Here is a 25828-nt window from a genome sequence, read left to right on the forward strand (position 1 = left end):
CGGCACCAGATTAATTTTTTCTGTAAGTAGAATTTTTTTTTAGAAAATGTCTGATGGTTTCTCTAGATCAGACTCTTATTCCTCGTCTGGGATCATGTAGAGCTCTTTGAAGCTGCACTGAAACTGACATTTGGACCTTCAACCCGTTGAACCCCAGTGAAGTCCACTATATGGAGAAAAATCCTGGAATGTTTTCCTTAATTTCTTTTCAACTGAAGAAAGAAAGACATGAACATCTTGGATGACATGGAGGCGAGTAAATTATCAGGAAAAGTTTATTTGAAAGTGAACTAATCCTTTAAAGATGCTGAAACATCACTGACATTTAGAAAGCAAGTATAAATGAAGCAGCACTGAAACCTTACAAACTACTCTGAAGGACACCATCACGATACCTCTGCTGACGGAGTCACTGAGTTTCTTAAGAGAAACCAAACCTTTCATGAGCAGAGAAGGGAAAACTGGCCACTAATAAGATGGAAAGCAAACTCACCTGACCGTGAGCTGTCGTGTGACGGAGCATAGAAACCCTCGCCTCAAACACTCAACGTTCATCCAAAAGAGCTTCGTTCTTCTGTGAGGCACGAAAGGAGATGTTGGACTGAACTGACGATCATGCAGTCAAACCTCATCTGTGTCTGAACAAGAGTTGCACCTGATTGTGTGATTATGTTAAATGAGGTTCTTCCTCAGTGTTTCTGTCTTGTTTTCCAGTACAAATATCTAAACATTCTTAAATCAAGATACTTTTACTGGAGAAGAGAAATGACTGAAGATATTAAGATTTTAAAGACAGCTAATATAAAGTGTGACGACAGCTCCTTTGTACATGTGACACTGTGTTTTCATCTCAGGGTTGATCGTCGGATCTGCTGCGATGAGTCCTCATGCCTGGATCTTCTGCGCTCTTCTCTGCGTCCTCACCTGTGAACGGAGCAGGAGCGCGTCCAGAGGGCCCGTCCAGAGCCGAAAGAGGAGATTCGTAGATGACGCAGACGATGAGGCGCCGAAAAAGTGCTCTTACACCTTCTTGGTCCCGGAGCAGAAGATCACAGGGCCGATCTGTGCCAGCCAGGGCCCGTCTCTGCCCGACAAAGAGCGCGTGACGCAGACGGACGTAGCTGACGTCCGCGAGATCCTGACCAAGCAGAGACGTGAAATGGACACGCTCCGGTTGATCGTGGACGTGGATGGAAACATGGTCAACGAAATGAAACTTTTGCGTAAAGAGTCGCGCAACATGAACTCCCGCGTCACCCAGCTGTACATGCAGCTGCTGCACGAAATCATCCGCAAGCGGGATAACTCTCTGGAGCTGGCGCAGCTGGAGGGACGGATCCTGAACAGCACGGCTGAGGCGCTGCGGCTGTCCGGACTCTACCGCGAGCTGGAGCTGCGCTTCTCCGCGCTGGCCGCGCTGGTCAACAACCAGTCTCTGCTGATCGCCGCTCTGGAGGACCGATGCCTGCAGGTGTACGGGAACCACAGACGGGAGCCGCTGCCTCCGCCTCTTGTGCAGGTGGTGCCGGAGAACATCCCGGTGTACGTGCCTCGCTTCTCCAATGAGATCCAGAGGAGCCCCGGCTGGCCCGTTCAGGAGGACAGGAGTCCCAGGCCAACTCATCCGGCCAACGTCAGTCTGGAGGGTAACAAGAGCTCATTACACAGAAAACACACCTGACACCTGCGAGACCGAGATGTCCACGACACACTTACCCAGACGCCACGAAACACGATAAAAGTGTGTTTTAATGTTAAAAGCATCTGATGTGAGTTTGGATATCATTTATAGCCGTACTGAAAGAGAATAATTGACCTCAGATCCTCAACATAAATGAAAGGAAACAAGAACATTCAAACTGTAAACGTTATATGATAAAGATTGTTTCAGTCACTCAGTATGTATTTTTTAATAATGTTATTGTGTAATATTTGTGAATTTGAGATTTTGGATTAAGTTTGTTGTAAGTATAGTTTGAGAGAGACTCCGCCCACACTCTCTTCTGATTGGCTGTGATTTTGGATAAAAATTTGTTGTAAGTGCAGTTTGAGATAGACTCCGCCCACACTCTCTTCTGATTTGCTGTGATTTTGGATAAAAATTTGTTGTAAGTGCAGTTTGAGAGAGACTCCGCCCACACTCTCTTCTGATTGGCTGTGATTTTGGATTAATTGGTTGCGAGTGCAGTTCAAGAGAGACTCCGCCCACACTCTCTTCTGATTTGCTGTGATTTTGGATAAAAATTTGTTGTAAGTGCAGTTTGAGAGAGACTCCGCCCACACTCTCTTCTGATTGGCTGTGATTTTGGATAAAAATTTGTTGCGAGTGCAGTTTGAGAGAGACTCCGCCCACACTCTCTTCTGATTTGCTGTGATTTTGGATAAAAATTTGTTGCGAGTGCAGTTTGAGAGAGACTCCGCCCACACTCTCTTCTGATTTGCTGTGATTTTGGATAAAAATTTGTTGTAAGTGCAGTTTGAGAGAGACTCCGCCCACACTCTCTTCTGATTGGCTGTGATTTTGGATTAATTGGTTGCGAGTGCAGTTCAAGAGAGACTCCGCCCACACTCTCTTCTGATTGGCTGTGATTTTGGATTAATTGGTTGCGAGTGCAGTTTAAGAGAGACTCCGCCCACACTCTCTTCTGATTGGCTGTGATTTTGGATAAAAATTTCTTGTAAGTGCAGTTTGAGAGAGACTCCGCCCACACTCTCTTCTGATTGGCTGTGATTTTGGATTGATTTGGTTGTGAGTGCAGTTTGAGAGAGACTCCGCCCACACTCTCTTCTGATTGGCTTGATTGGTCTCATAGTCGTGTCACGTCTGGTGTGCTTGTTGCTGGAATCTTTTCACATTGCGTCTGGTTAGGACACATTATTAACTGCATTAAAATGTCTGCACAAATTGAAAATGGTTTCCAAACACTCATTTGCACACCAAACACTTCCCTATCGAGGAAGGTCTGTTCACTCAGTGGCTTACTTCAGGCACACAAGATCAACCCTGCATCTGAAAACATTATACTTCACCTGTATTGAGGCATTATTTCTACTCATCAGCACTCATTTGTGTGTTCTTGTTTCCCGAGGTCCCTTCCGGGACTGTTTACAGGTGATGCAGGCTGGACACGGCACCAGCGGGACGTATCTGCTGAAGCCGGACGGGACGGAGAAGCCTGTAGAGGCCTGGTGTGAGCATGACGTGGACAGAGGCGGCTGGACGCTCATCCAGAGGAGGAAGGACGGATCGGTCAACTTCTTCAGAAACTGGGACAGCTATAAGGTATAGCGATGGCTAATTCACCAATTCACACTCTTTTGTCCATTAATTGTCCAGGAATAAAACTAGAGGTGGAGACCCGTCAGAGTTAACAACACTGGTAATTAATAATAAAGGGCCTGTAATGCTGTCAGGCATACGCTAACATTAAAATAAACAGCTGGATCTCGTTCCCAGGATTGCTCACGTCCGTTTGTTTTGATTGCACTCGTTCCCGTGTGCCAGCAGTCCTTTTGCCTTGAGCCCCACATACACATAGTGAGGTCTCTTAAACCTCAACATAACACGTTCCAGCGCTTGTTGAGCTGCTTCAGGTGTGTTTGAGTTGTAACTGAACTCATGCATGCTGATTCACTTCATGAAATAATAATAAGCCACAGCATGTGCTGAATCAGCAGTGTAAGTCTGGTGATAACATCCATCATCATCAGCCGGTTGTTCAAGGAAGCCGCAGTGTTTGAAAGCCCAATGTGATGGTAATGAAAACAGTGTCCAGCTCTCTTTTCCTTTTCCTCCAGAAAGGCTTTGGCAGTGTGGATGGCGAACACTGGCTGGGTCTGGAAAACATCTACAACCTGGGCAAGCAGGAGGACTACAAGCTGCTGGTGGAGCTGGAGGACTGGATGGGGAAAAAGGTTTACGCGGCGTACAGCAGCTTCCACCTGGAGCCGGAGAGTCAGTCGTACCGCCTGCGTCTGGGCACGTACCAGGGCAACGCTGGAGACTCTTTAACCAGCCACAACGGCAAACAGTTCACCACGCTGGACCACGACAACGACGCCTTCTCAGGTGCTCACTGAGATCTGTGCTTCACTGTTCACACGGTTACACAATCTGAACAAACTGGATTAAGGGTAACAATGCAAAAAATGATGCTCTTCCTCAGTATTTTTGCCTGGGTGTTCACATGTACATATCTGTGAAGCTCGAGAGGTCATTTTATGATTTAAAGCGAGACTTTATGAGTGAAATGCCCACACCAATAGTCCATTTGTCATTTAGACAGTGCTGTTTGCCTCATTGATGATGCTTCTTTACTGTCTTTCAGGGAACTGTGCTCATTTCCACAAGGGCGGCTGGTGGTACAACGCCTGCGGTCAGACCAATCTGAACGGCGTGTGGTATTCAGGAGGAGTGTATCGCAGCAGGTTTCAGGATGGCATCTTCTGGGCCGATTACGGAGGTGGTTTTTACTCCATGAAGTCTGTGCGTATGATGATCAGACCCATTGACTGACGCATGAGCGGATCGCTCTTACTGATCTGAGACAGATCATCCTTCAACTTCATCAGGGACCAGCAGGAAACATCATGAAATCAGTGATGCTTTCATTTGTCCTTATGCTTCAGGTTTTAACCAGTTTGTATTAGTAATGTTTGGGGTTTACTTGTTTTACAAATTATTTGACAGAGAGATGAAAGAATGTCATCACTATTTTGTAATTAAATTAAAATAAAACAAAAGAGATTTCTAACATCTGTGAAGACTATTATGAGCTTTCCACCAAGAAAAAAAAGTAGTTGCCATTTGGAACAAAATAACGTTCCCATAATGATTGAAGAATGATAAAATGGAATGTTCCCTTAACGTTCACAGAACCAAGAAAAAACGTTTTTTTAAACATTTAAAAAAAAAATTTAAGTTTAGAGAACATTCAGAAATAAGGTTTTCATAAATTAATGGGAACATTTGCAAAATGTACTTGGAACTCATTTTGTTAGCCGGAGAAGCATCGATTTCGTAACACATCATAACTCACATCTTGACGTTCATACTGTTCATTCTCATCAAACACAGAGAATCTGGAAACGTCCAGACATGAGCTTTAATACACATATACGTGAAATGAAGCTGCCTGTATGCCAGTTTCTCTCGTCTCCTGTCTGGAGGAATCAGAGGTTATTTTGGTGGCTTTATAGATGTAGGGAGCAGAAGAACAGAGCAAGCACAGAAGCACAATGAGAAACATATTGCTGAGATCCAGACGGCGCAGGGGAAAGTGGGTAAGAGGAGCCGCTGGGATGGAAACTGGCCAAATGTCTGTGGTTGTTGTGTGTTTTCCTTTTCCTCCATCAGTCCAGCTACTGGCTAATGCATCAATATGTCTAACTGTAGTTGATTAACTCTTGCTGAATAATCTGACCCAACAACCACAGAATAAAATACAAAAACATGCCATTCTTTTTCATTAATTTTTCACTCTCTGACTTTCAGAAATGCAAAGAAACGCTTGATAGTTTGGCAGGAAACCTCAAGCAATGAAAAGCACTGTGAAGGATCCAGACCTGTGTTGTGAGAGAAACATGAAGGAACAATATGTGCCTTCGAAGGGTTTAACTTATGGAAAGATGACAGATTTAAAGTCCATTCATCCATCCCAGTGTCTCAGGCTGTTGACAGGGAAACACCCCGACAGATGGATGGCCAGTCCATCACAGCAGATTTACAATCACAGAAAATGTGGAAAAAGTACATATACATTCATCCAAATGAAACTTTAGCATTTTAACAGCTTCTTCTTAAACTGACAATCAAATGGACAAAGAAACAGCCAAGAGACCAATAACATGTGACCACAAAAGCTTCAGCACGCCTTTATGGAGTGTTTATTGCAGTATAAATGGTGAAAAAAATCACACAAAAAGTTTTATAGGTTATTTCTTCTTTAATACTTCTTAAAAGAAAGACTAGAGGGATCTCTGAGTGCTTAATATGCAGTGCCGTGTGTGTTTCTAGGTGTTTTATTCCTGTCTGGCGTGTGAAGAGTTGCTCCTGATCTTCTGGTCTGTAGATGTGACTCTGGTTCCTCCTTCAGTGTGTGTCTGTGGAGCTTTTCAGCTTTTTCTGAAAATCATGCATCTGATCACTTTGTAAAGCAGCAGCTCACTCTTCTCAACAACACGCATGATCTGAGGACAAAATAACATTTTGTAGCGCAGTCAGATGTTCTTCACGTGAGACACTACTGTACATCTGAATGATTCTCCTGTCAGCATGCAGCATATAAGTGACGCTCACAGTCATATATACACCACATATACATAGAGCGCCTGCATACATAAATGCAAACCTCAAATTAACATAAATGTGTTGAGCCTCCAGCACACAGGGAGCCAGTGTGATCTAGTGTTTCCAGAAACTCTCCTGTGGGTGAAGTAAAAACCTTCTTTCAGCGCTGGCATAGTTCGAGCCGAGGCTGAAATCTGACTGGCGGTCGCACGAGTTTGACCAGACGCTGTGACTGCTGTCTCTCAGTAGGTGCTTGTGGGATGAAGGTGACATCTTTGGCCCACATGCAGAGACCACACAAGTCTAAACGGTCTGAAGAGAGCCATTCTGACTCTGTTGAGTGGAAAAAAACTCGACACGAAGAGCTGAGAGATGCTGTGGAGAGTCTGTGGAAGCTGGAAATGCATAGATGAGGAGATGATGATCATGTCAGTTCACTCATGAACTAATGTCATAAAGCGTTTTATACCTGATGCAACGGTATAGAAAACAGTCCAATGTCCTTCCATTCTTCCTCTCAGGAAGATTACAGTAAGAGAGTCAATGATAACTGCTTTTCTAAACCATGTTACTTCTGTAATGTATGTAGATTTTGTAGACTTGATTTTATCATGAGGAATTCATTGGATTCCAGATCGTCATCTCCACCTTGGTCTGTGCTCCACCTCAATCCTCCGGGCCCTGTACTCCACCCATTGGTCAGTCAGCTCCACCTTGCCCCCTCACTCCCTCTTCTCCACCTGAGACCGTCGTCCTTCTGGCTCCACCGTGCAAACTCATCACTCCGGCTCCACCTTGGGCTTCCGGGCCCCTGACTGTGCTCCTCCTTTCCTCCGGCTCCTCCTCAGTCCTCACTCCCACCAGCTCCGCCTCAGTTCTCCAGCAACCTGGCTCCACCTCAGCTTCTTGTCACTGCGGCTCCGCATAGACCTCCTTGTCCTCCAGTGTTGCCCGGCCCTTCCGTCCCTCGGACTCCACCTGGGTCTTCACCTCTCCTGTCATTATCTGTGTGCTCTTCTCCCAACATCGATTCTCTTCATCCTGGCTCTGCTTTGACTCTGGATCCTGTGTGCATTTCTATTTATAGTGATCCTTACATTTAGGTTTTACCACACGCAACCATGACAGAACATCAAACCCTCATATAAAGTAAAAAGGATTAGAAGAAAGAAGAAAGAAAGAAGAATGTATATACCAGCTGTCTGCTTGGTCCTGCTGGAGGAGATGAACCTGACACTGTTCATCTACTGCAACCCTAGATGTATATAAAAGTATAGCTGATGAGCAGCAAGCACACCTGATGAATCCTCATCCAAACATTCACCTCAATAAAATACCTTTGAAATAAAACTTGTGGATTTAAATATTTAAGGTGCTTCTATCTGGAGACCTTTACAAGTGCTTTCACGGAATAGCAAGAATGAAAGTAGGAGGATTGCTTCAGTTAAGATTCACTTATGAAGAAAATGTCATGTTAGTGCTGACACAGTTTGTGGGATTGGAGGTTTATGCAGTCAGAAAATGCTTTCAGTTTGCGAGTAGTAATTAGTGGTATTGTCCACACAATCTCTCAAGAAACACTGTAAACAGTCTACTCCATTCTGCAGTTGTAGACTTGCTCTCTATTAGTTAACCACACTGATCTAGATTTGAGCAGATTAATCAAAATAAAACATGAAGCACCAGATTATGATAGTGACAAACACTATATCAGTGATGTTATACTTTGTGGCGGATGTCTGCAGAGCTTTGGTCAGGTTAGTTTGTTTATGCATTTAATTAAATTTATTGACAGTAAAACACAAAAACATTAATTTGGTTTAATAAGCTTTATTTAAACATTCGTTTGGAGTTAAGTGCGCACACTCTTTAACGAGTAGTTTGTTTATTCTTACCATTCTTTTTGTTTGTCTGGCACGGCTGGGTCCCGCGAGCTGGTGCACCATCTAAAGGGGTTCGGACGGAAACTTCAGACCTATATATACAGTTCCGGCCGACAATTTAGCCAGGACCATTTGTGTTTCTGTATAGGGGGACTTCAAGGACTGTTTTCTCCTCTTTGTATATACATATATAAAATAAGCAAAGTTATAAACAAAGTAATTCTGCAAATAGTTATTTGAAGTGATGTTTGTGTATATTTGATGTTTTCATATGTTTATTATGTGTAATGGCCATTACGTGTATATGTCTTCGCCCCTTTTCTTGTTAATTGGTGCTGGCCACCAATGTATAAGTTTGTGAGCTGTGTCTGGTGTAGTTAGTGTTGTTTTTGTTTTTGGTCCTGCTGTCCCTAGAGCTTGGTATTTTAAGAGCCAAAATGCAGCGACCCAGGTTTATTGTATAAGTTTTTGTTTGCTCTTTTTCCTTTTTTTTTCCTTTACATTTTGGTTTTCCTCAGTTGGGTTAGCATTTATATTTTTTTGTAACTGTATTCTGTGGAAATAAACCCTTAAGCGTTTGCAGTAGCTTGCTGCCTCCGTGATCTTTTTTCCTACACTGGTCACATCTATCACAATTGGTGGCAGCGGTGGGATGTGCCAGTAGGAGGCAGCGGTGAGCGTTTTTTTTTTCCTCCCCTCATGGGACAAGATGGGACCAAAGAAAGTCGTAAAGGGCGACGAAATGGCGGCAGCGGCCACAGGAGGAGTTGATGCTGAGGTGCCATTAGTAGCAGGTGCCTCACAGAACGCTACAGTGGAGGAGTTAAGGGACATGTTTCGAGCACATATGAGAATGCAGCAAGAAAGAGATAGGCGAGCCGACCAGGAGACGGCGCGGCAGGAGAATAGATGGAAGGCTCTGCAACATCAGTTCACACTACTTCAGGAAGAGGTACATACAAGAACAACATTAACTCCTGTTCAGCCTTCTGGTCTTCAAAATGTTCCATCAAGTCAAGGGGGCGAGCAGGTAGATGCTCTGGGTTCATCATCTGATGTTAGCCAAGCAGTGGAACAGCCAAGGGCTATGGCAGAGCCACGTTTACAGCCACTTAATGAAGATGATGATGTGGAACATTTCCTTACCACTTTTGAGCGGATAGCCACTGCATGCCGATGGCCAAGAATTGACTGGGCTGTGAGGTTAGTGCCGCTACTTACTGGCAAAGCTCGTAGTGCTTATGTGAACATGGATATTAATGAATCTCTCGTCTATGATAGTGTGAAAGCTGCAGTTTTAAAGAAATATGATATTAATCCAGAGACCTATCGTTTGAGGTTTCGTTCCACAGATGTAGGAGCTGATGAGACCCCAAAGGAGCTCTATGTGCGTCTCAAGGACACTTTTAACAAGTGGGTTCAACCACAGAATCGGAGTAAGGAGGAAGTTGCAGAGGTGATCATCATGGAGCAATATCTTCGAGTACTTGCTCCGGAGCTTCAAACATGGGTTAAGGAGCATAATCCTGATTCAGCGGCAAAGGCTGCAGAGCTAGCAGATGTGTTTGTTGCGGCACGACGACGAGGCCAGCCTTGGTCTTATAATCAATGGAAAGCTTTCAAAGACCCTAAAAGACCCAGTAAGCCATCTGTTTCACCACCGAAAACCAGCATAATAGGAGGTAAGTCTGTGGGTGATAATGGTGGTCTAGTTAGTGGAAGTTTGAGATCTAGCCCCAAAGTTATTGTGTGCTATCAGTGTGGACAGGAGGGTCATACTAAGCCTAGGTGCCCTAATAGGCCTTCCACACATGCAAATTTGTGTGGGGTACCTAGACCCGAGGATTCTACATGTACAGCAGAGATGTCCTTACATCAGGTGACTGTATGTTTGAATGGACAAGAAGTAAGTGCTTTAGTAGACACTGGGTGTATGCAGACGTTAGTTAAAGCTGAATTAGTTCCAGTCCATCTGTGGAGTCATACATCTCCAGTTGCAATTAAATGTGTTCATGGTGATGAAAGGTTCTATCCTACAGCTAATGTTTATGTGCAGGTGCAGGGACAGACTTATCTGATGGAGGTGGGCCTTTCACCTGAGTTGCCATACCCGGTGGTGCTGGGTCAAGATCTGCCTGTTTTGTTTGATCTCCTTCCTTTGCAGGCTTGTAATGCAGCTGTGACACGGGCTATGGCTAAGAGTAAAGACGTGGAAGTAGGTTTACTTGGAGCCCTACCTTTTTTTGATTCAGATCTAGAAGCAGAGCCTGGGAAGACCCGGAAGTCCAGGAGTCAGAGGAGGTATGAGAAGTATCGACATGCAGTGGTGAGTGAAAGGGAGCCGGTTCCTGAGAATCCATTGGGCTATAAAGTGCCTTCAGACATTGTAGAATTTCAGAAAAATGACAGCATAGTCGGTCCCCTGTACAGGATGGTAGAGAAGAGCACACTGGCAGGTCAGACCGAGGTGAAGGGTAGTCAGGGAGTCTTTTGCCTTCGTAAAGGGATCTTGTTTCGCAAACGCAGTCCTGATCCCCAGTTGGTAGTCCCCAGGGAGGGCAGAGATTTAGTCCTTTCCTTGGGTCATTCAGTACCATGGGCGGGCCATTTAGGTAGGTATAAGACCACAGCACGGATCCTTCGTCACTTTTACTGGCCAGGCATGAGAAAGGACATAGCGATATATTGTAAGACTTGTCCACAATGTCAACAGACCTCCCTAAGGGTTCCTCCTAGAGCACCTCTCGAGCCTCTCCCCATTATTGGTGTGCCTTTTGATCAGCTGGGTATGGATATTGTGGGGCCTTTAGTAAAGACCAAGGCAGGGAATCGATATATGTTAGTTATTACAGATTATGCCACGAAATATCCTGAAGTTTTCCCCCTTAAGTCCATCAAGGCTAGAGCAATAGCTGGCCCCCTAATACAACTGTTCTCAAGAGTGGGTTTTCCTAAAGATATAGTCACAGATCAGGGATCTAACTTTATGTCAGATCTGTTGAAACAGGTGTATAAACTTTTGGGGATAAAGGGTATAAGAACCACCCCTTATCACCCACAGACTGATGGATTAACAGAACGCTTCAATCAAACTCTGAAACAAATGCTCCGTAAGTTTGTTACAGACAAAAGTGATGACTGGGATCAGTGGCTCCCCTATTTGCTTTTTGCCTACAGGGAAGTTCCACAGACTTCAACTGGATTTTCCCCATTCGAATTATTATATGGACGGGAGGTGCGGGGGCCGCTGATGCTGCTGAAGGACATGTGGGGTGGGGAACAAGACTGTGTAAGTCCCACTAATATTGTTGACTATGTTGTACAGATGCGTGAGAAGCTGGAAGCCATGAGTACATTGGCCCAGGAGCATATGGCCGAGGCACAAAAACGGCAAAAGACCTGGTATGACCAGAAAGCCAGAACAAGGAACTTTCAGCCAGGCTCCCAGGTACTGGTAATGTTACCCACAGATGCGAGTAAGTTAACTGCCAAATGGCAAGGTCCCTTTAAGGTTTTGAGAAAGTTGGGGCCGGTTACATATGAAGTTGCCACTCCTGGTCAGAAACGTGCAAAATGGATTTTACATGTTAACTTGCTTAAAGAGTGGTTCGACAGACCAAAGGATGCAGCAGGAGTGTTCCTAATTCGGAAGGTAGAGGATGAGGAAGAGGTGGAGGCCCAGTATCTACCTGTTTTAGCTCAATCTAGTATGTCTCTCAGTCACCTATCACAAAGTCAACAGTTTGAAATTCAGAGTCTGTGTGAACCTCAAGTTTTTCAGAAAAGACCAGGACATACCTGCTTGGTTGAGCATGACATCGTGCTCCGGGAAGGGGCCTGCCCAAAGCGTATGAGTTATAGGATACCTGAGCGCCTCTTGGAAGCTTTGCGCAAGGAGTTAGATGAAATGTTAGCCATGAATATTGTAGAACCATCAAAAAGTGAGTGGTGCAGCCCGGTGGTGTGGGTGCCCAAAAAGGATGGCAGTCTGCGGTTCTGCATCGACTTTAGATATCTTAACTCTGTGTCCAAGTTTGATTCCTATCCGACCCCACGAATTGAGGACCTCATCGACCGCTTGGGTAAAGCTAACTATTTAACCACTATTGATTTAGCTAAAGGCTATTGGCAGGTCCCGTTGAGTGCAAGGAGCAGGGAGCTGACAGCATTCCGGACCCCTTGGGGGCTCTACCATTTTTGTAAGATGACCTTTGGCCTTCATGGGGCCGCTGCAACATTCCAGCAGCTCATTGATCAGGTACTTGCTGATTTGACTGACTTTACAGCTGCTTATTTGGATGACATTGTCATTTATAGTTCAACTTGGGAAGAGCACCTGCAACATCTTCAGGTGGTTATTGACCATATTAGATCGGCTGGGCTCACCATTAATCCTTCCAAGTGTTCCATTGCAAAGGCGGAAACTGAGTACTTGGGGTATGTGATCGGCCAAGGGGTTATTAAACCGCAAGTTAAGAGAATCCAGGCGATACAGAATTGCCCTCTGCCACAGACGAAGTCCCAGATAAGGTCTTTTCTTGGAATGGCAAACTGGTACAGGAGGTTTGTACCCAATTTTTCCGTAAGGGCAGCTGTCCTTACGGATTTGACACGCAAAAACTGCCCGAACCAGATTCGCTGGACGGAGGAGACAAAGAAGGCTTTTCAGGATATTAAGAGTGCCCTGTGTCAAGGACCAGTCTTGTGTTGCCCAGATTTTGATAGACCATTTATGCTGCAAACGGATGCCTCAGATGTTGGAGTAGGTGCTGTTCTTCTCCAGGGGACACAAGAAGATCGACATCCTGTAGCTTACATCAGTCGTAAGTTGTTCCCCAGGGAGGTTCGATATTCCACTGTGGAAAAAGAATGTTTGGCAGTAAAATGGGCCCTTGATACACTCAAGTATTATCTGCTTGGGCGTGAGTTTGTACTTGAGACTGACCATAAAGCACTACAATGGATGAACCGTATGAAAGATTCCAATGCCCGAATTACTCGCTGGTATCTGTCTGTCCAGCCATATCGATTCTCCATTCAGCATGTCCCAGGCCGAGATAATGCGACGGCTGACTTTCTTTCTCGCCTTCCGGCGTGAAACAAGAAGTGGGGGAGTATGTGGCGGATGTCTGCAGAGCTTTGGTCAGGTTAGTTTGTTTATGCATTTAATTAAATTTATTGACAGTAAAACACAAAAACATTAATTTGGTTTAATAAGCTTTATTTAAACATTCGTTTGGAGTTAAGTGCGCACACTCTTTAACGAGTAGTTTGTTTATTCTTACCATTCTTTTTGTTTGTCTGGCACGGCTGGGTCCGCGAGCTGGTGCACCATCTAAAGGGGTTCGGACGGAAACTTCAGACCTATATATACAGTTCCGGCCGACAATTTAGCCAGGACCATTTGTGTTTCTGTATAGGGGGACTTCAAGGACTGTTTTCTCCTCTTTGTATATACATATATAAAATAAGCAAAGTTATAAACAAAGTAATTCTGCAAATAGTTATTTGAAGTGATGTTTGTGTATATTTGATGTTTTCATATGTTTATTATGTGTAATGGCCATTACGTGTATATGTCTTCGCCCCCTTTTCTTGTTAATTGGTGCTGGCCACCAATGTATAAGTTTGTGAGCTGTGTCTGGTGTAGTTAGTGTTGTTTTTGTTTTTGGTCCTGCTGTCCCTAGAGCTTGGTATTTTAAGAGCCAAAATGCAGCGACCCAGGTTTATTGTATAAGTTTTTGTTTGCTCTTTTTCCTTTTTTTTTCCTTTACATTTTGGTTTTCCTCAGTTGGGTTAGCATTTATATTTTTTTGTAACTGTATTCTGTGGAAATAAACCCTTAAGCGTTTGCAGTAGCTTGCTGCCTCCGTGATCTTTTTTCCTACACTGGTCACATCTATCACATACTTTATGAGGATTGGTTTGCAGTTTTAGATTTAGAGTTGTAAAGTTTAAAGTTCTATAAATACTACTTTTAAATGTATTTTCTTTGTGAATTGTTTGAATTGTATTTTTTACTTCCAGAAGCGTATTGTTGCTGTGTATCGCTCAGCTAGGCTAAATATCCTCAAAAACCTGGTTGGATAATAAAGAGCTGATCATAAAATTAAAATAAAAAACCGCTGCAAAATTAAAACGAGTATTTTTCAAATAAAAATAATTTGCAGAAGTGAAAAGTAAGAGTAAAATGTAGCTACTGTTTTGTTTGATTGCTTGCTTCAGAAATGTAATTAAGAAAAAAATCAATTATTCAGTTTAAATTCCACTTGAGTAGAGTACAAATCCAGTAAAATAATATTAAAGTATTCAGGTAAAATTACTCAAGTATTTCACTGGGTTTAACACACACTGGCTCGTGCTTCTGAGATGCTGGTTAATATATATTAGAAAATATACTGAATCATCTACATGAGCCAATGATGCTTGAACCGAGTATTGGACAACGATGATATATTTTTAATGTATTTTGTTTATTTTTTGCTTGTACTTTTTATTATTTAAAAGATGATTTTTAAACAACATTAAGTAATGATCGATGTGAGTGATCTGCTGCCCTCTTGTGTTTGGATCTAAACATTCAGCCTGAACATTTCCATTATATTTTTTTTAAATGCTCAAGCTAAATGAGGCCCACTCAGTGAAACCATTCACTCATGTATCTACCTTCAGACCAAGTCTGAAATACTGCAGGCACATTATCTGCTTTAGACTTAGTTTGCAATTGTAAAACAAACTTTGAAAAATGCTAAACACAGTTCTGTACATCAGACACATGACTAATCAAAACTGCTCTTGTTGAACATGTTGACGTTAATATCACAGAAACATCTGAGAAATCTCTGATCCTAATCTTTGTTAGATTCTAACCTTGTGCAAAACTCTTCTCTCTTCATACAGCAGTGGGTTTCATGGCAAGAGTCATCAAGGGCTGCCCACAATCACATGACTGACGGTTCTCACGCTCGGGTCACATTCTCTCACACAGTGACAAAAGTTACTTTATTTCTCCGTCAGTCCAAGTGATTCCTCTGGAAGTCAGCGTCTCTTTTGACACCAGTGTGTGTTTCTGTAGCATGTTTCATCAAACACTATCTGTGAAGATTCAAGATGAACTTTTCTGTAAAAACCACGTTATATTTTAATTTCTATCACATACCCAGCCTACAAAATTATGTTTTTTATACTAACAATTTTAACATTAATAAGTTATGAAACATTATTTCTTGAATGTCCTGTTTTTAAAGTGTTTAAATAAATTCTGGATTAAATGAACATTTTTTTAATTCTTCAAACATTACTTTTGAATGTTCTCTTAATGTTCTGAAACAAGTAGAAACATTTAAAAAACAATGATGATGTATAAATAATGTTTTTGTGCTAACGTTTTGAGAACATTATTAAAAGACAGATAATGCTGAACGAATGTTCTATTAACGTTACCGGAGGAACGTTTGTTCATAACCCAGCCAACATTTCCATGTGGGTTTTGATGGGCTGACACTTGGGCTCTGCATGGGCAACCCGAACGGAGGCCAAAGACATCTGTCCATCAGCTCCACATGGACCCCGTGTATGTCAGCCCATAGGGGCACATGACAGGGCTGCCCATTTAGATGTTCATTATATGGGCACAACTGGGTCCAAAATGTGCGCTAATAATGGGGCCAAGGTGGGCTACACACAAAAACCTCATGGAGCCCACATGAATGATCACCTTAACCAAGCTGGGGCCCTGCAGTTCCTTCACCAGACACTAGGGGTTTGAGAAACAGCTTCATCATCATCAGCACATGAAAAAGACAACATACACACACTACTACAATCAGATCACCATATAAATGTGGTAATTTATGTTTATTAAAGACATATGTTAAAAAATGAGAGCTTATTCTCCCTTCACTGACACACTCATCATTCACTGACAGCCGCCTGACCCCCTCTCCATCTTTCCATCTCTCCATCTCTCCATCTCTCCATCTCTCACATTCACAGGAATCGGAGGGTGTGTGGTTACAAGCCTAGCAGCACCTCATCTAATTCATTTCTGTCTACATAAAACTGGGACTTACGCAATCTGAACTTAAACGTCCTTGCATGTTCTGTCTTCGACAGGCACAAATGTATTACAAGAAAGTCCTTTCCTAAGTCATTGTCTCTACTTCCCACGGCCCTTGTTGAGTGTAAGAGAAAATTAATTGGTGTGATGAGATTTAGATTTCATTACACAGTCTGGTCAGTATAATGGACAGATCAGATCTCAGCTCACATTATAATGTGTCTAAACTAATGCTACATAAGCTCTCCAGCCCGGACAAACTGTGTGTGTTTATTCCTGACTGTGATTTGTGGTGTTTGTCTGATAGTGTGTTTGCTGAGACTCATCTGTAGCCTGAGGATGTTGAGAAACACACCTCCGTCGCTGCGCTGCTCTTCATTATCAGAGATTATGAGCACAACCTTGAAGTAATGAACACACGGTGATATTTCCGTCCTAACTCTGTGCTGTTGTTCTGTCCTGGTGGATAATGTGGGAGGAATGTGTGCAGGTCCACACAGGTTCAACCCGGAGCATGTCCAAACACACACACACACACACACACACACACACTCACACACACACAGGATAGAGAGCAAACACCCCGCTGAGCAAATCTTTAGCAGATAAATTCACCTGAAACTTAATCCCATGAATCTTCCTCTATTTTCATGTATTTATAACAGCAGTTGATCTACACTGGAAAACAGAGTTGAAGTGTGTAATAGTTTTGGATGTTCAAATACTTTCTTCATATTCAGAGTCATTTAAAGTTTGTTTCACCATCACTGCATCAGCCCGACACTCTCACACTAGCTGTGTTTCTATCCATACATTTTTAATGTGGATTTTGCAATATAAAAGAGTGCTGGATGAAACATCAGGATAGGCATAAAATCTTAAAATGTGCATAAAAGACTTGCGCATAATTCTTCAGATAACAAGACATGGGTATAAACTATATTAGAAACACATTTACTGAATAAATCCCTCGATGTGTGACAATAAACTCATGTGACTTTGGATAACTGGACTGACCAGTGGACCAATCGCATCGCAGCATCTCGAACAGTGGTTTGGTGGTTCTGAGTCAAAGTCTGTCATCAGGATGATTTGGTTTAATTCCTCCAGAAGCGTCTCACACGATTGTGTTCCCAAACACCAGCATCCGAACACAAGATCACATGACAGCGTTTATTGTGTTTCGTCTGACGCTCTGAGATTAACTCATTTATGATGAGCCCGATTGAAGAAACGTACACTTTTAGCATGTTTTGCGCCAGTTTTCTAGGAAGTGACGATTTTGTTTTCTTAAACACATGGGATGAAACGCTGCTTTATTCACAAATGTTTTATGCCATATTCCAATTTTTCACACAAGTTTAATTCACTGACTCAGAGTTGGGGGCGGAGCCGTCTGTTTTATGACCAATGGCAGACAGGGGCGTGACACATAATAAATGAATTGTTCATTAAAATCAGTGCAGAAAATGTACTATTAAAATATTTTATTAAGTAGTGAAGCAACACATTGTTTTAAGCCTTTTGTAACCTCGTGAGGAGTTTTGGTATTACAACACATACAGTAATAAAGTACATACAGAAACTGATTGGCACATCACTGGCAGACAGAGGTTCATATGACTGCTGATCCTGAGGATTCACACGCGGTCCGTTCCCGGGCGTCCTGCTGCGCGGGAAGGAGGCGGATATGATTTCCCAGCAGCTTTGCTCGAACAGTTACAGCACAGCATGCTCCCGCCGATCACGGCCAGCGCCGACGCTCCCCAGCCCACGTACAGAGCCTTGCCAAACTCAAACCTGTCAGCACACGAGTCAACATCAGCACCTGACCACTGAACCACAGGTCACATGACCATTTAGAGCCGTGCCTCTGTGTCACATGACTTCACCACGGTTCAGGCTTGTTCAAGACAATTCGAATAATGAATAACAACATGCACTATAACCAAGTCACATCTTTGGATGGATTATTATTGAGTTATTAAAAATTAAGAGTTTGGTTCTAAAACGCAATAACTCCATTTTGATTAATTTGAGTAAAAATGTGTTTTCTTTACCAAGAAACTGGCAAGAATTTCAAACTTTCGCATCTTTTGGTTATAAAAACATTAAAAACTCAATTCTACATTTTGATTTTAAAAAGTTAAAAACGTACTATTTTTTCCCCAAAATGCAATTAATCCATCAGTATAAAAGTTGTTTTTCAAATTAAAAATACACAACAAAGTAAGTTGATTCACATATATGACAGTCTGAACTTTGTAACTGAACTTTTTAATCTTATATACAGGCATTTTACTAAAAATACATTCAGCCGTCGCTCCCAAAATGAATTCAACAGATCATCTTGTTAATGTTATAAATTATTTGTCATTACCGATTAAAGAGTATTTGGCGCCACCGCACGGCTAAATAAACACATTTGCCGAGTACATTGGTATTAAAAACAGCTTTTTAAAAAAGCCTTCAATGTTTACAGTGTGTGGAATGGAGCGCTGTGATTGGTTGAGCGCTCTGCAGAAAAAGGAGACTGGCGTTTGTCACGATTTGGAAAGAAAGGGAAAAAACATGACAGAATAACACGACGGATATTGCATAATAATTATATAATAAAAGTCATTTATAATTTTATAAATGACTTTTAAAAAAAAAATTATAAATGACTTTTCAATACAGACCAGATACAATACTGATTTTGGCGGAAACAAATTTTTTTGAAAATGCCGTTTATCGCGTTTTGGAACCAAACTCTTCAAATTAAGATATTAGACGTAAAGCCACACATGCTGAAAAACTGAAATAATAAAGTTTAAGGTTTGACCCAAACCATAAATATAATGTGACTCATTTAGCTGTATAATTAAGCTGGTATCATTTGAAATGTTACTAGAGTAAACTGAGGCTCACCTGGAATTTGTTGGAGTGAACGGGTCGAAGAACTTCCGTCTTATGTTTTCTCCATACCAGCTTGTGGCAGAAAGAGCACAAACCCTTGTAGAAATAAGAAGAGATTTGACATGAACATGCTGCTGTTTTAGGACTTTCATAACTGAGTTGACCTGGTTAAGCCGAGCGCTGTTCTGTGTCTTCACACATTAGTCGTTCCTGGAATGAGTAAAAGTGAATAAGAACTTATCTGCGATGATGAAGAGGACGCCTCCAGCCATGGCCACCTTGTTCTTCAGCTCTGTGTTGTCAGACAGGCAGGTTGTGCACTTCATGCCGACGGCGGTGACCAGCAGACCGATGCCACACAGGAAGGCGGCGAGGATCATGAGAGCGCGAGCGCCCTGAACTTCCCCTGAGAGAGCCACATTACATCATTGTATCGCATCCCATCCCATCATATCCCATTCCATCAGCTGATGCATCAACAGTCCAGGCTTGTTAAACCTGACTAAAAATAATATTTCATAAAAATAAGATCTATCCATTTTGATTTCACACTGACTTTAATCAAATGTAAGAAAATGAGTCATGTGACCATGTTCAGTTTATTCAATTGGTTATGCTGATAATTTGAAATGAAATGAATAAGAAACAGAAGAAACAGAAGTGTAAAAAAAAGAGAATAATTTGCACCCACTCCATATGTATTCGACACATTCAGTGTTGCTCTGAAAGGAAAATACCTGGAGCCCATCGGGAAAAAAGTTCCAAAGAATGTTATTTCTGTCTAGTTTAAACTTTTTAATATCGTTTTTCTTGATTATGTGATCATTATGGGGAACATTCTATTGAATCATTCTTCCGTTCAAACATTGTGGGAACGTTACTTTTGAATGTTCTCTGAACGTTCTGAAACAATTAGTAACATTTAAAAAACGCTAGAAACTAAAATGTTTCAGAAAAACATTCCATGAACGATGTATAAATTATGCTTTTGTGCAAATATTCTGAGAACATTATTAAACAATAGATAACTTTTAAAGAACGTTCAATTAACATTACTGGAAGAACATTCTGTTAACTTTGTGAATAGAGACAGAAACTTCTTTTTTTGTTTTCACTTATTGTTACACAAATACAGCTCGAGCTCAGATGAAGATTAAAGTCTTAAACTAATACATCCAGAGGTTTAGATCGTTCTACACATCTGTTGAAGAATTCGCAGTATTCGTCTGACTTGTCTGGACATGCGCAGGAATAAGTGGTCTCACACACACACTCACACACACACTGAACGGATGAACTCGTACCTGGTAGCTGCAGTAAGGAGTCGTATGTTTTACACTGGATCTGTCCGGTGCTCTGAGACACGCAGGACTGCCAGAGCCCCTCGTACATGGCCTGGGCGGTGATGATGTTGTCTCCGGCGTATGAGGACATTTTCCACTCGGGCATGGCTGTAGATGCGATGAGACCCAAGAGACCCAGAGAAGCCAAAGTGTAGCCGAGGAGCTGCAGACCCGCGTTGGCCATCTGTGCGCCTGAACACTGAGATAAAGACCGCTGGAGGGAGAGAGATGAGCTGAGAGCCGCTCGAGCTGCTGCTGACACCTGAATGAAACTCCTCGAGCATCATCATCATCATCATGATCATTATCATCCTCACGAGCTCTGAAGCCACACCTGAAGATCCTCCCACCGCTCGAGGCTGCAGTTTCACACAACTTCACACTGCGCAGTAATAAAACAACAACAACAAAACGTACACTGCCCTCTAAAAGTTTGGAAACACCATGGAAAAGTGTGGTTTTGGACGATATCAGCATAAATCCTTATCATTTTTTTGGTGCAAATACATCAATGAAGACCAGCAACAATAATTTTCATTTTGATTACATAATAATGGCAGTATATACATGTCAAAGTCAGACATGCCCCTTTTCCAGCTGTGATGCTGGTTACTGGATTAAACTTGGCCCAGGTTTGTAAAAGATGTTTGGGTCAGCACACCTTAATAGCTTCAACTATTGATTGCCAATTAAGTTTAGAATACAATGAACCAATCAGAACCCAGTTTAGGTCAGATAGCTGCTAATGCTGGATATTTTGATGAATCGAAAATTTTTCTATGTATAAACTGTTTATGTAATAAAATATGTTTTCATAGTTTGTGTTGTTCCTTATCACTGCAAAATTATCACAAATTAAAAAGGATTCATGCAAATATTGTCCAAAACCCCACTTTTCTAGGGCATTTCCAAACTTTTGGAGGGCAGTGTATGTTAAAGAATAATTATATAACAACAAAATAAAATAAAATAAAATAGTAGGCTATCCCAGCTGCACTGAACCAAAATGGTAACCTAAAAAGGCCAACATAAACATTAACTGGTTAAATTAGCCTAACTAAATTAACAGGTTTGCTCCCAGTCAAAAATATTATTTAATGCTGCTAAATCAACCTAAATAAATTAATCTACACAAACAAAATGTATTTTTATGTGTTAAATTAAGTAAATTATTTAACTACTTTTTACAACATGGAACATCCTGTGAACTTTACGAACAGCCGTTCTTCTAGTAACATTAATATAACATTTGTTGAAAGTTATCAAAACAGAGAACATTAAAAAGTAACGTTCCCATAATGTTTGAAGAATGATCCAATGAAATGTTCCCTTAACACTCGGATAACCAGGGAAAAACATTTAAAAACTGGACGTATGAAATGTAATGAATATGAATAGACAGATAGATGTTAGTGTGAATCACTGTAGACATGATGAGAGGAATGTGTTCTTATTACCCTGTCTCAAACTAACCCAAGTGGGGCCTGTGACAATGTGATATGATTGAATCTGTAAATCATGTTGAATTATTTGCTGTTTAATGGTGAACAGCGTTCACAGATCTGAAATCCATCTGAATTCTGTTGACCACAGAAAAGCAAATAAATCAAAACACACACCTCTTGTGTTGCTTAACTGTCTGCATGGGTCAATCCATAAGTCTTGCTCTGCACAAATACATCCACTGAAATCCGTCCTCTGTCAGCTCTGTTACCACCACATGATCACTGGATTTGGGAGAATTCATTATTATTAATGTTGAACTAAACGAATAATGATTTGAGCAGTATAAGTGCATGCAGTCAGTGTGTTTCAGCTGTCTGAGGGGCTGAAACTGATCAAACCATGATGATGTCACAGATAGAGCTGACCAATCACCATCAGTGTCCTCAGACCCAGAGTTCATCTGAGAGTCACTGACGTCGCTCATTTCTCCTGGAGCTGGACGTGTTCGAGGGCATGGGTGAGAATACCATACATTTCTAAAGAATGAACCAGTAATTAGTCATTTTCAATATTAATTTTGTTATTTTATTTATATATTTATTCTTGTAGTCCCCTGAGCCATTTTATGGGCAAATTTAAATGTTCTTTGTGGATAATATTAATATAAATACTTTTATTTTAAATGAATAAAATGTTATCTTAGAAAAAAAATCATTACCATTAGTTAGGAATCATGAACAATGAAAAATATTATTTTAATCTAGGTTAATGTTAATTCATAAATATAGTAATTTTCATTGTTTACATACTGAACAATAAGTTCCCATTAGTTAACGTTAGTTAACGCATTGACAAACATCAACTAACAATGAGCAAACAGTATTTATTAATCTTTATGTTAGTTAACAAAAATACTCATTGTTTGTTCATATTTGCTCCGGTCCATTACAGATACAACTTTTGATTTTAATAATGTATTATTTAATATTTTAACTAATAACTGATATTAATAAATGCTTCAGAAGTGTTTTTTCATAGTCAGTTCATGTTAAATATTGTAGTTATCTAATGTTAATAAATCAAACTTTATTGTAAATTGTTTCTGCACTAATAATATCAAAGTACTGGGTCTGATTTCTGAGGAAACACACACGCTGACAAAACATATGCTTTGGATAAAAGAGTTTGCCAAATGTACTGCAACCTTACATTTACTTTCAGTGATCAAGATCTAATGTACATTTGATGAAGTCAAGTTTTCTTCTACTCAGTGTAATGAATGTTGATGCAGAGACGATCTCTGACCTGTTAAAACTGCATATGAGAGTTGTTTAACTATTATTTTTGGATGTGAACACAGCCCAAACTTCGAAGAGACGCAGTGACTGAAACTGAACTGTGGCTTTTCTTTTCCCAGAAGTCATGAGCAAACACTGGGCTGCGCTCCTGCTCGTCCTGATTCAGCTTCACTGCAGCGACTGCTGTCCTGAACTCTGCCAGTGCTTCTCCGCTGCAAAGGTCGTCTGCGCAGACGACGACATGAGAACCCTGCCTGTCAACATCTCAGAACAGGTCAGAGAGCTGATTGTAGTGGCGTCGGGCGTCACGCATCTGGACGGCCATTCCTTCAGAGAGAACCTCACACTCACCAAACTGGTCGTCCTCAACGGCGTCTTGAAAACGGTCTCACACGACGCCTTCGACCGCCTGCTTGAGCTGCAGGAGCTGGAAATCAGTGGAAACTCTTACTGGTTGATGTTTGACGTGCGGACCTTCAGCTCGCTGACCAACCTGACAAGACTGCTTCTCAACAACAACAAGATCAGCATTCTGGACGGCGGCATTTTTGACTCCTTGCAGAAACTAGAGATGCTGCAGTTGAGGGCGAATATCTTGTCGTCTGTGCCCGATCGTCTCTTCCATCGTCTCCACAAACTGCAGGAGCTGGACCTGTCCCTCAACCAGATCAGCTCGGTCTCAGCGGATGTTTTCCAGAACAACTCTCTCCTGAGAGTGCTCTCACTGCAGACCAACATGATCCCGCAGCTTCCTGCAGGGATCTTTGCCCACCTGGATCACCTGGAGGAGCTGAACCTCCGCAGCAATCACATAAGTGATCTGAGCACTGACGTGTTTCCGTCCAGCCTGCGGAAGCTGATCCTCAAGAAGAACGCGCTGGCGCAGCTTCACCCCTCTGTCTTTCACAAACTGCATCACCTTACCTATCTGGACTTGTCTCAGAATAAGCTCTCTGAGGTTCCTTCGGATCTCTTTCAGAACCTGATCTCGCTGAAAAAGCTGGATTTGTCCGAGAACCAGATTACGACGCTGCCCGGCACCGTCTTCAAAGGACTGTTCGGTATAAAAGCCATCCATCTGCAGAAGAACAAACTGAGCTCACTGGAAGTGGGTCTGCTGAAGGATCAGCACGACATGGAGCAGCTGTACCTGTCCATGAACAGCCTACAGAGCATCCCTGATGGCTTCTTCGATGAGCTGGACTTCCAGTGCATCGTTCAGCTCCACGGGAACCCCTGGCGCTGTGACTGTGGGATACAGTATCTCTCCGGCTGGCTGAGGAACAACCTCAGGAACGTGGAGGACGTGACACGGGTTTTCTGTCAAGCTCCCGGGTTTATTCGGGGACACAGCGTGGTGTCTGTGGAGAAGGAGCGGCTCGACTGTGCGAAAAACTCCAGCTCTGAGTTTCAAAGCTCCTCCGACACAAACATTACAGAGATCCCAGTTCATGGCAATGATGGCGGTGGCGTTCGCTGCTCGCTCCGAGATGCCAATGACGTGGCAACCATTCAGTGCAAGCTCACTAAATGCACCAGCGTGAGGTTTCAGGCTCTTTTTGAGTTTGTGGATGGAAGTGAATCGGAAACAGTCGTGAGCGAAGAGTGGCTAGCGCCTGCCGGATGCTCCAATGGGACTACTTAGTGTTCTCACTCTCAGAAAAAATGAGATGAGAAAAATTAGAAAAATTGTACCTTTAGGGTAAAACAGCTTGTCCCTGTAAAGCCTTACACACTTGTTTTTTCAGTCCAATGTGTTCATCTTGAAATATTGCTAACAACATCAAAGTTATTCTAATGTTTACTGGATAAAAATCAGTAACGATTTCACAGCAGAAAGATACGTGAAGCTGAGCTGAAGGTGGACATTTGTACTAAAAGACTTTTACTTAAAAAAAGCCTAAACTATCAATCAGACAACAGAAGGACTGTAGTAAATTGTGTGCAACAGGGTTATCAGCGAAGTTTTGATCATGTTGGTAATTTAGATGCCTTAGAAATTTGCATATCAAATATAATACAGTTATATGTTTAAAGTGCTTGCTACTATGAACTTTTAGGGTGAATAAAGAATAAACTTGTCTCTTTAAGGGTTCTGCCCCTGTGACAAGCTGTCATTTTTTGCACTTCTTTTCTGACAGAGTCCCAGAATGCTTTGATGTAGAGATGATTCTCTCGCTGGCGTATGTTAATGACTAACCCAAGTGTAGGCCAGACTCATGACAGTGGAGACGAATCAATGTGGGACATGATAAGAGAGGTGGATGAACTGGTCCTGTGCGGGTCAAAGAACAGTTATGAGTCTCAACCACAACACGGTTCATACGAAATATCCAATAAACTACACTTAGTTGCACTTACATTCATGCTACTGTTTTAAAGCAATAAATAATAAACTGGAAGAGCATTTGTGCTACCTTTGTGAGATTATGTCAGCTCTCTGGAGCAATGAACCATGTTTTTAAGTCTTTAAAGGGGATCTATTATGCACAAAGTCTTGATTTTGTTTTTGGGTTCTACTAAAAAATGTTCCCTTTCAAAGTGAGACTTCAATGCCGCATCTTGGTGTTGATGCTATGGGGAACGCCATCAGCGTGACCGGTGTCACGTGT

At 42.1% G+C, this 25828-nt stretch overlaps 3 protein-coding genes across 4 annotated transcripts; 2 read left to right on the top strand and 1 right to left on the bottom strand.

Moving 5' to 3' along the window:
* The first annotated feature begins 877 nt into the window (after nt 1–877).
* angptl1b (angiopoietin-like 1b) lies at nt 878–4516 on the top strand. Its single transcript, XM_067361912.1, has 4 exons — nt 878–1646; nt 3090–3283; nt 3799–4069; nt 4329–4516. The coding sequence occupies exons 1-4, from the start codon at nt 878–880 to the stop codon at nt 4514–4516; spliced, it is 1422 nt and encodes a 473-aa protein (XP_067218013.1).
* Nucleotides 4517–17756: 13240 nt separating this feature from the next.
* On the bottom strand, nt 17757–20710 carry cldn1 (claudin 1). Its single transcript, XM_067361921.1, has 4 exons — nt 20434–20710; nt 19367–19535; nt 19142–19225; nt 17757–18031 (listed from the first exon to the last, which is right to left on the bottom strand). The coding sequence occupies exons 1-4, from the start codon at nt 20654–20656 to the stop codon at nt 17872–17874; spliced, it is 636 nt and encodes a 211-aa protein (XP_067218022.1). The 5' UTR covers nt 20657–20710; the 3' UTR covers nt 17757–17871.
* A 1598-nt stretch (nt 20711–22308) lies between these two features.
* Nucleotides 22309–25613, top strand: zgc:153913 (carboxypeptidase N subunit 2). 2 transcript variants are annotated; one of them, XM_067361910.1, is made up of 2 exons: nt 22309–22435; nt 23336–25613. In XM_067361910.1, exons 1-2 carry the CDS (start codon nt 22432–22434, stop codon nt 24859–24861), a joined length of 1530 nt encoding a protein of 509 aa, XP_067218011.1. In that variant the 5' UTR covers nt 22309–22431; the 3' UTR covers nt 24862–25613. The 2 variants fall into 2 exon arrangements, with proteins under 2 accessions (XP_067218011.1, XP_067218012.1); XM_067361911.1 differs by having other exon boundaries at nt 22415–22435; nt 23339–25613.
* The last annotated feature ends 215 nt before the right edge of the window (nt 25614–25828 follow it).

The sequence above is a fragment of the Chanodichthys erythropterus genome, chromosome 16, assembly GCF_024489055.1.
Source record: "Chanodichthys erythropterus isolate Z2021 chromosome 16, ASM2448905v1, whole genome shotgun sequence".
Lineage (NCBI taxonomy): Eukaryota > Metazoa > Chordata > Actinopteri > Cypriniformes > Xenocyprididae > Chanodichthys > Chanodichthys erythropterus.

Coding starts and splice junctions, on each gene's coding strand:
- angptl1b (XM_067361912.1), top strand. CDS start 878: ATGAGTCCTCATGCCTGGATCTTCTGCGCTCTTCTCTGCGTCCTCACC. Junction 1,647..3,089: donor GGCCAACGTCAGTCTGGAGG/GTAACAAGAGCT, acceptor TTGTTTCCCGAG/GTCCCTTCCGGGACTGTTTA. Junction 4,070..4,328: donor CGACAACGACGCCTTCTCAG/GTGCTCACTGAG, acceptor ACTGTCTTTCAG/GGAACTGTGCTCATTTCCAC.
- cldn1 (XM_067361921.1), bottom strand. CDS start 20,656: ATGGCCAACGCGGGTCTGCAGCTCCTCGGCTACACTTTGGCTTCTCTG. Junction 19,226..19,366: donor CTCTTCATCATCGCAGATAA/GTTCTTATTCAC, acceptor TATTTCTACAAG/GGTTTGTGCTCTTTCTGCCA. Junction 18,032..19,141: donor TTCACTCCAACAAATTCCAG/GTGAGCCTCAGT, acceptor GTGTGCTGACAG/GTTTGAGTTTGGCAAGGCTC.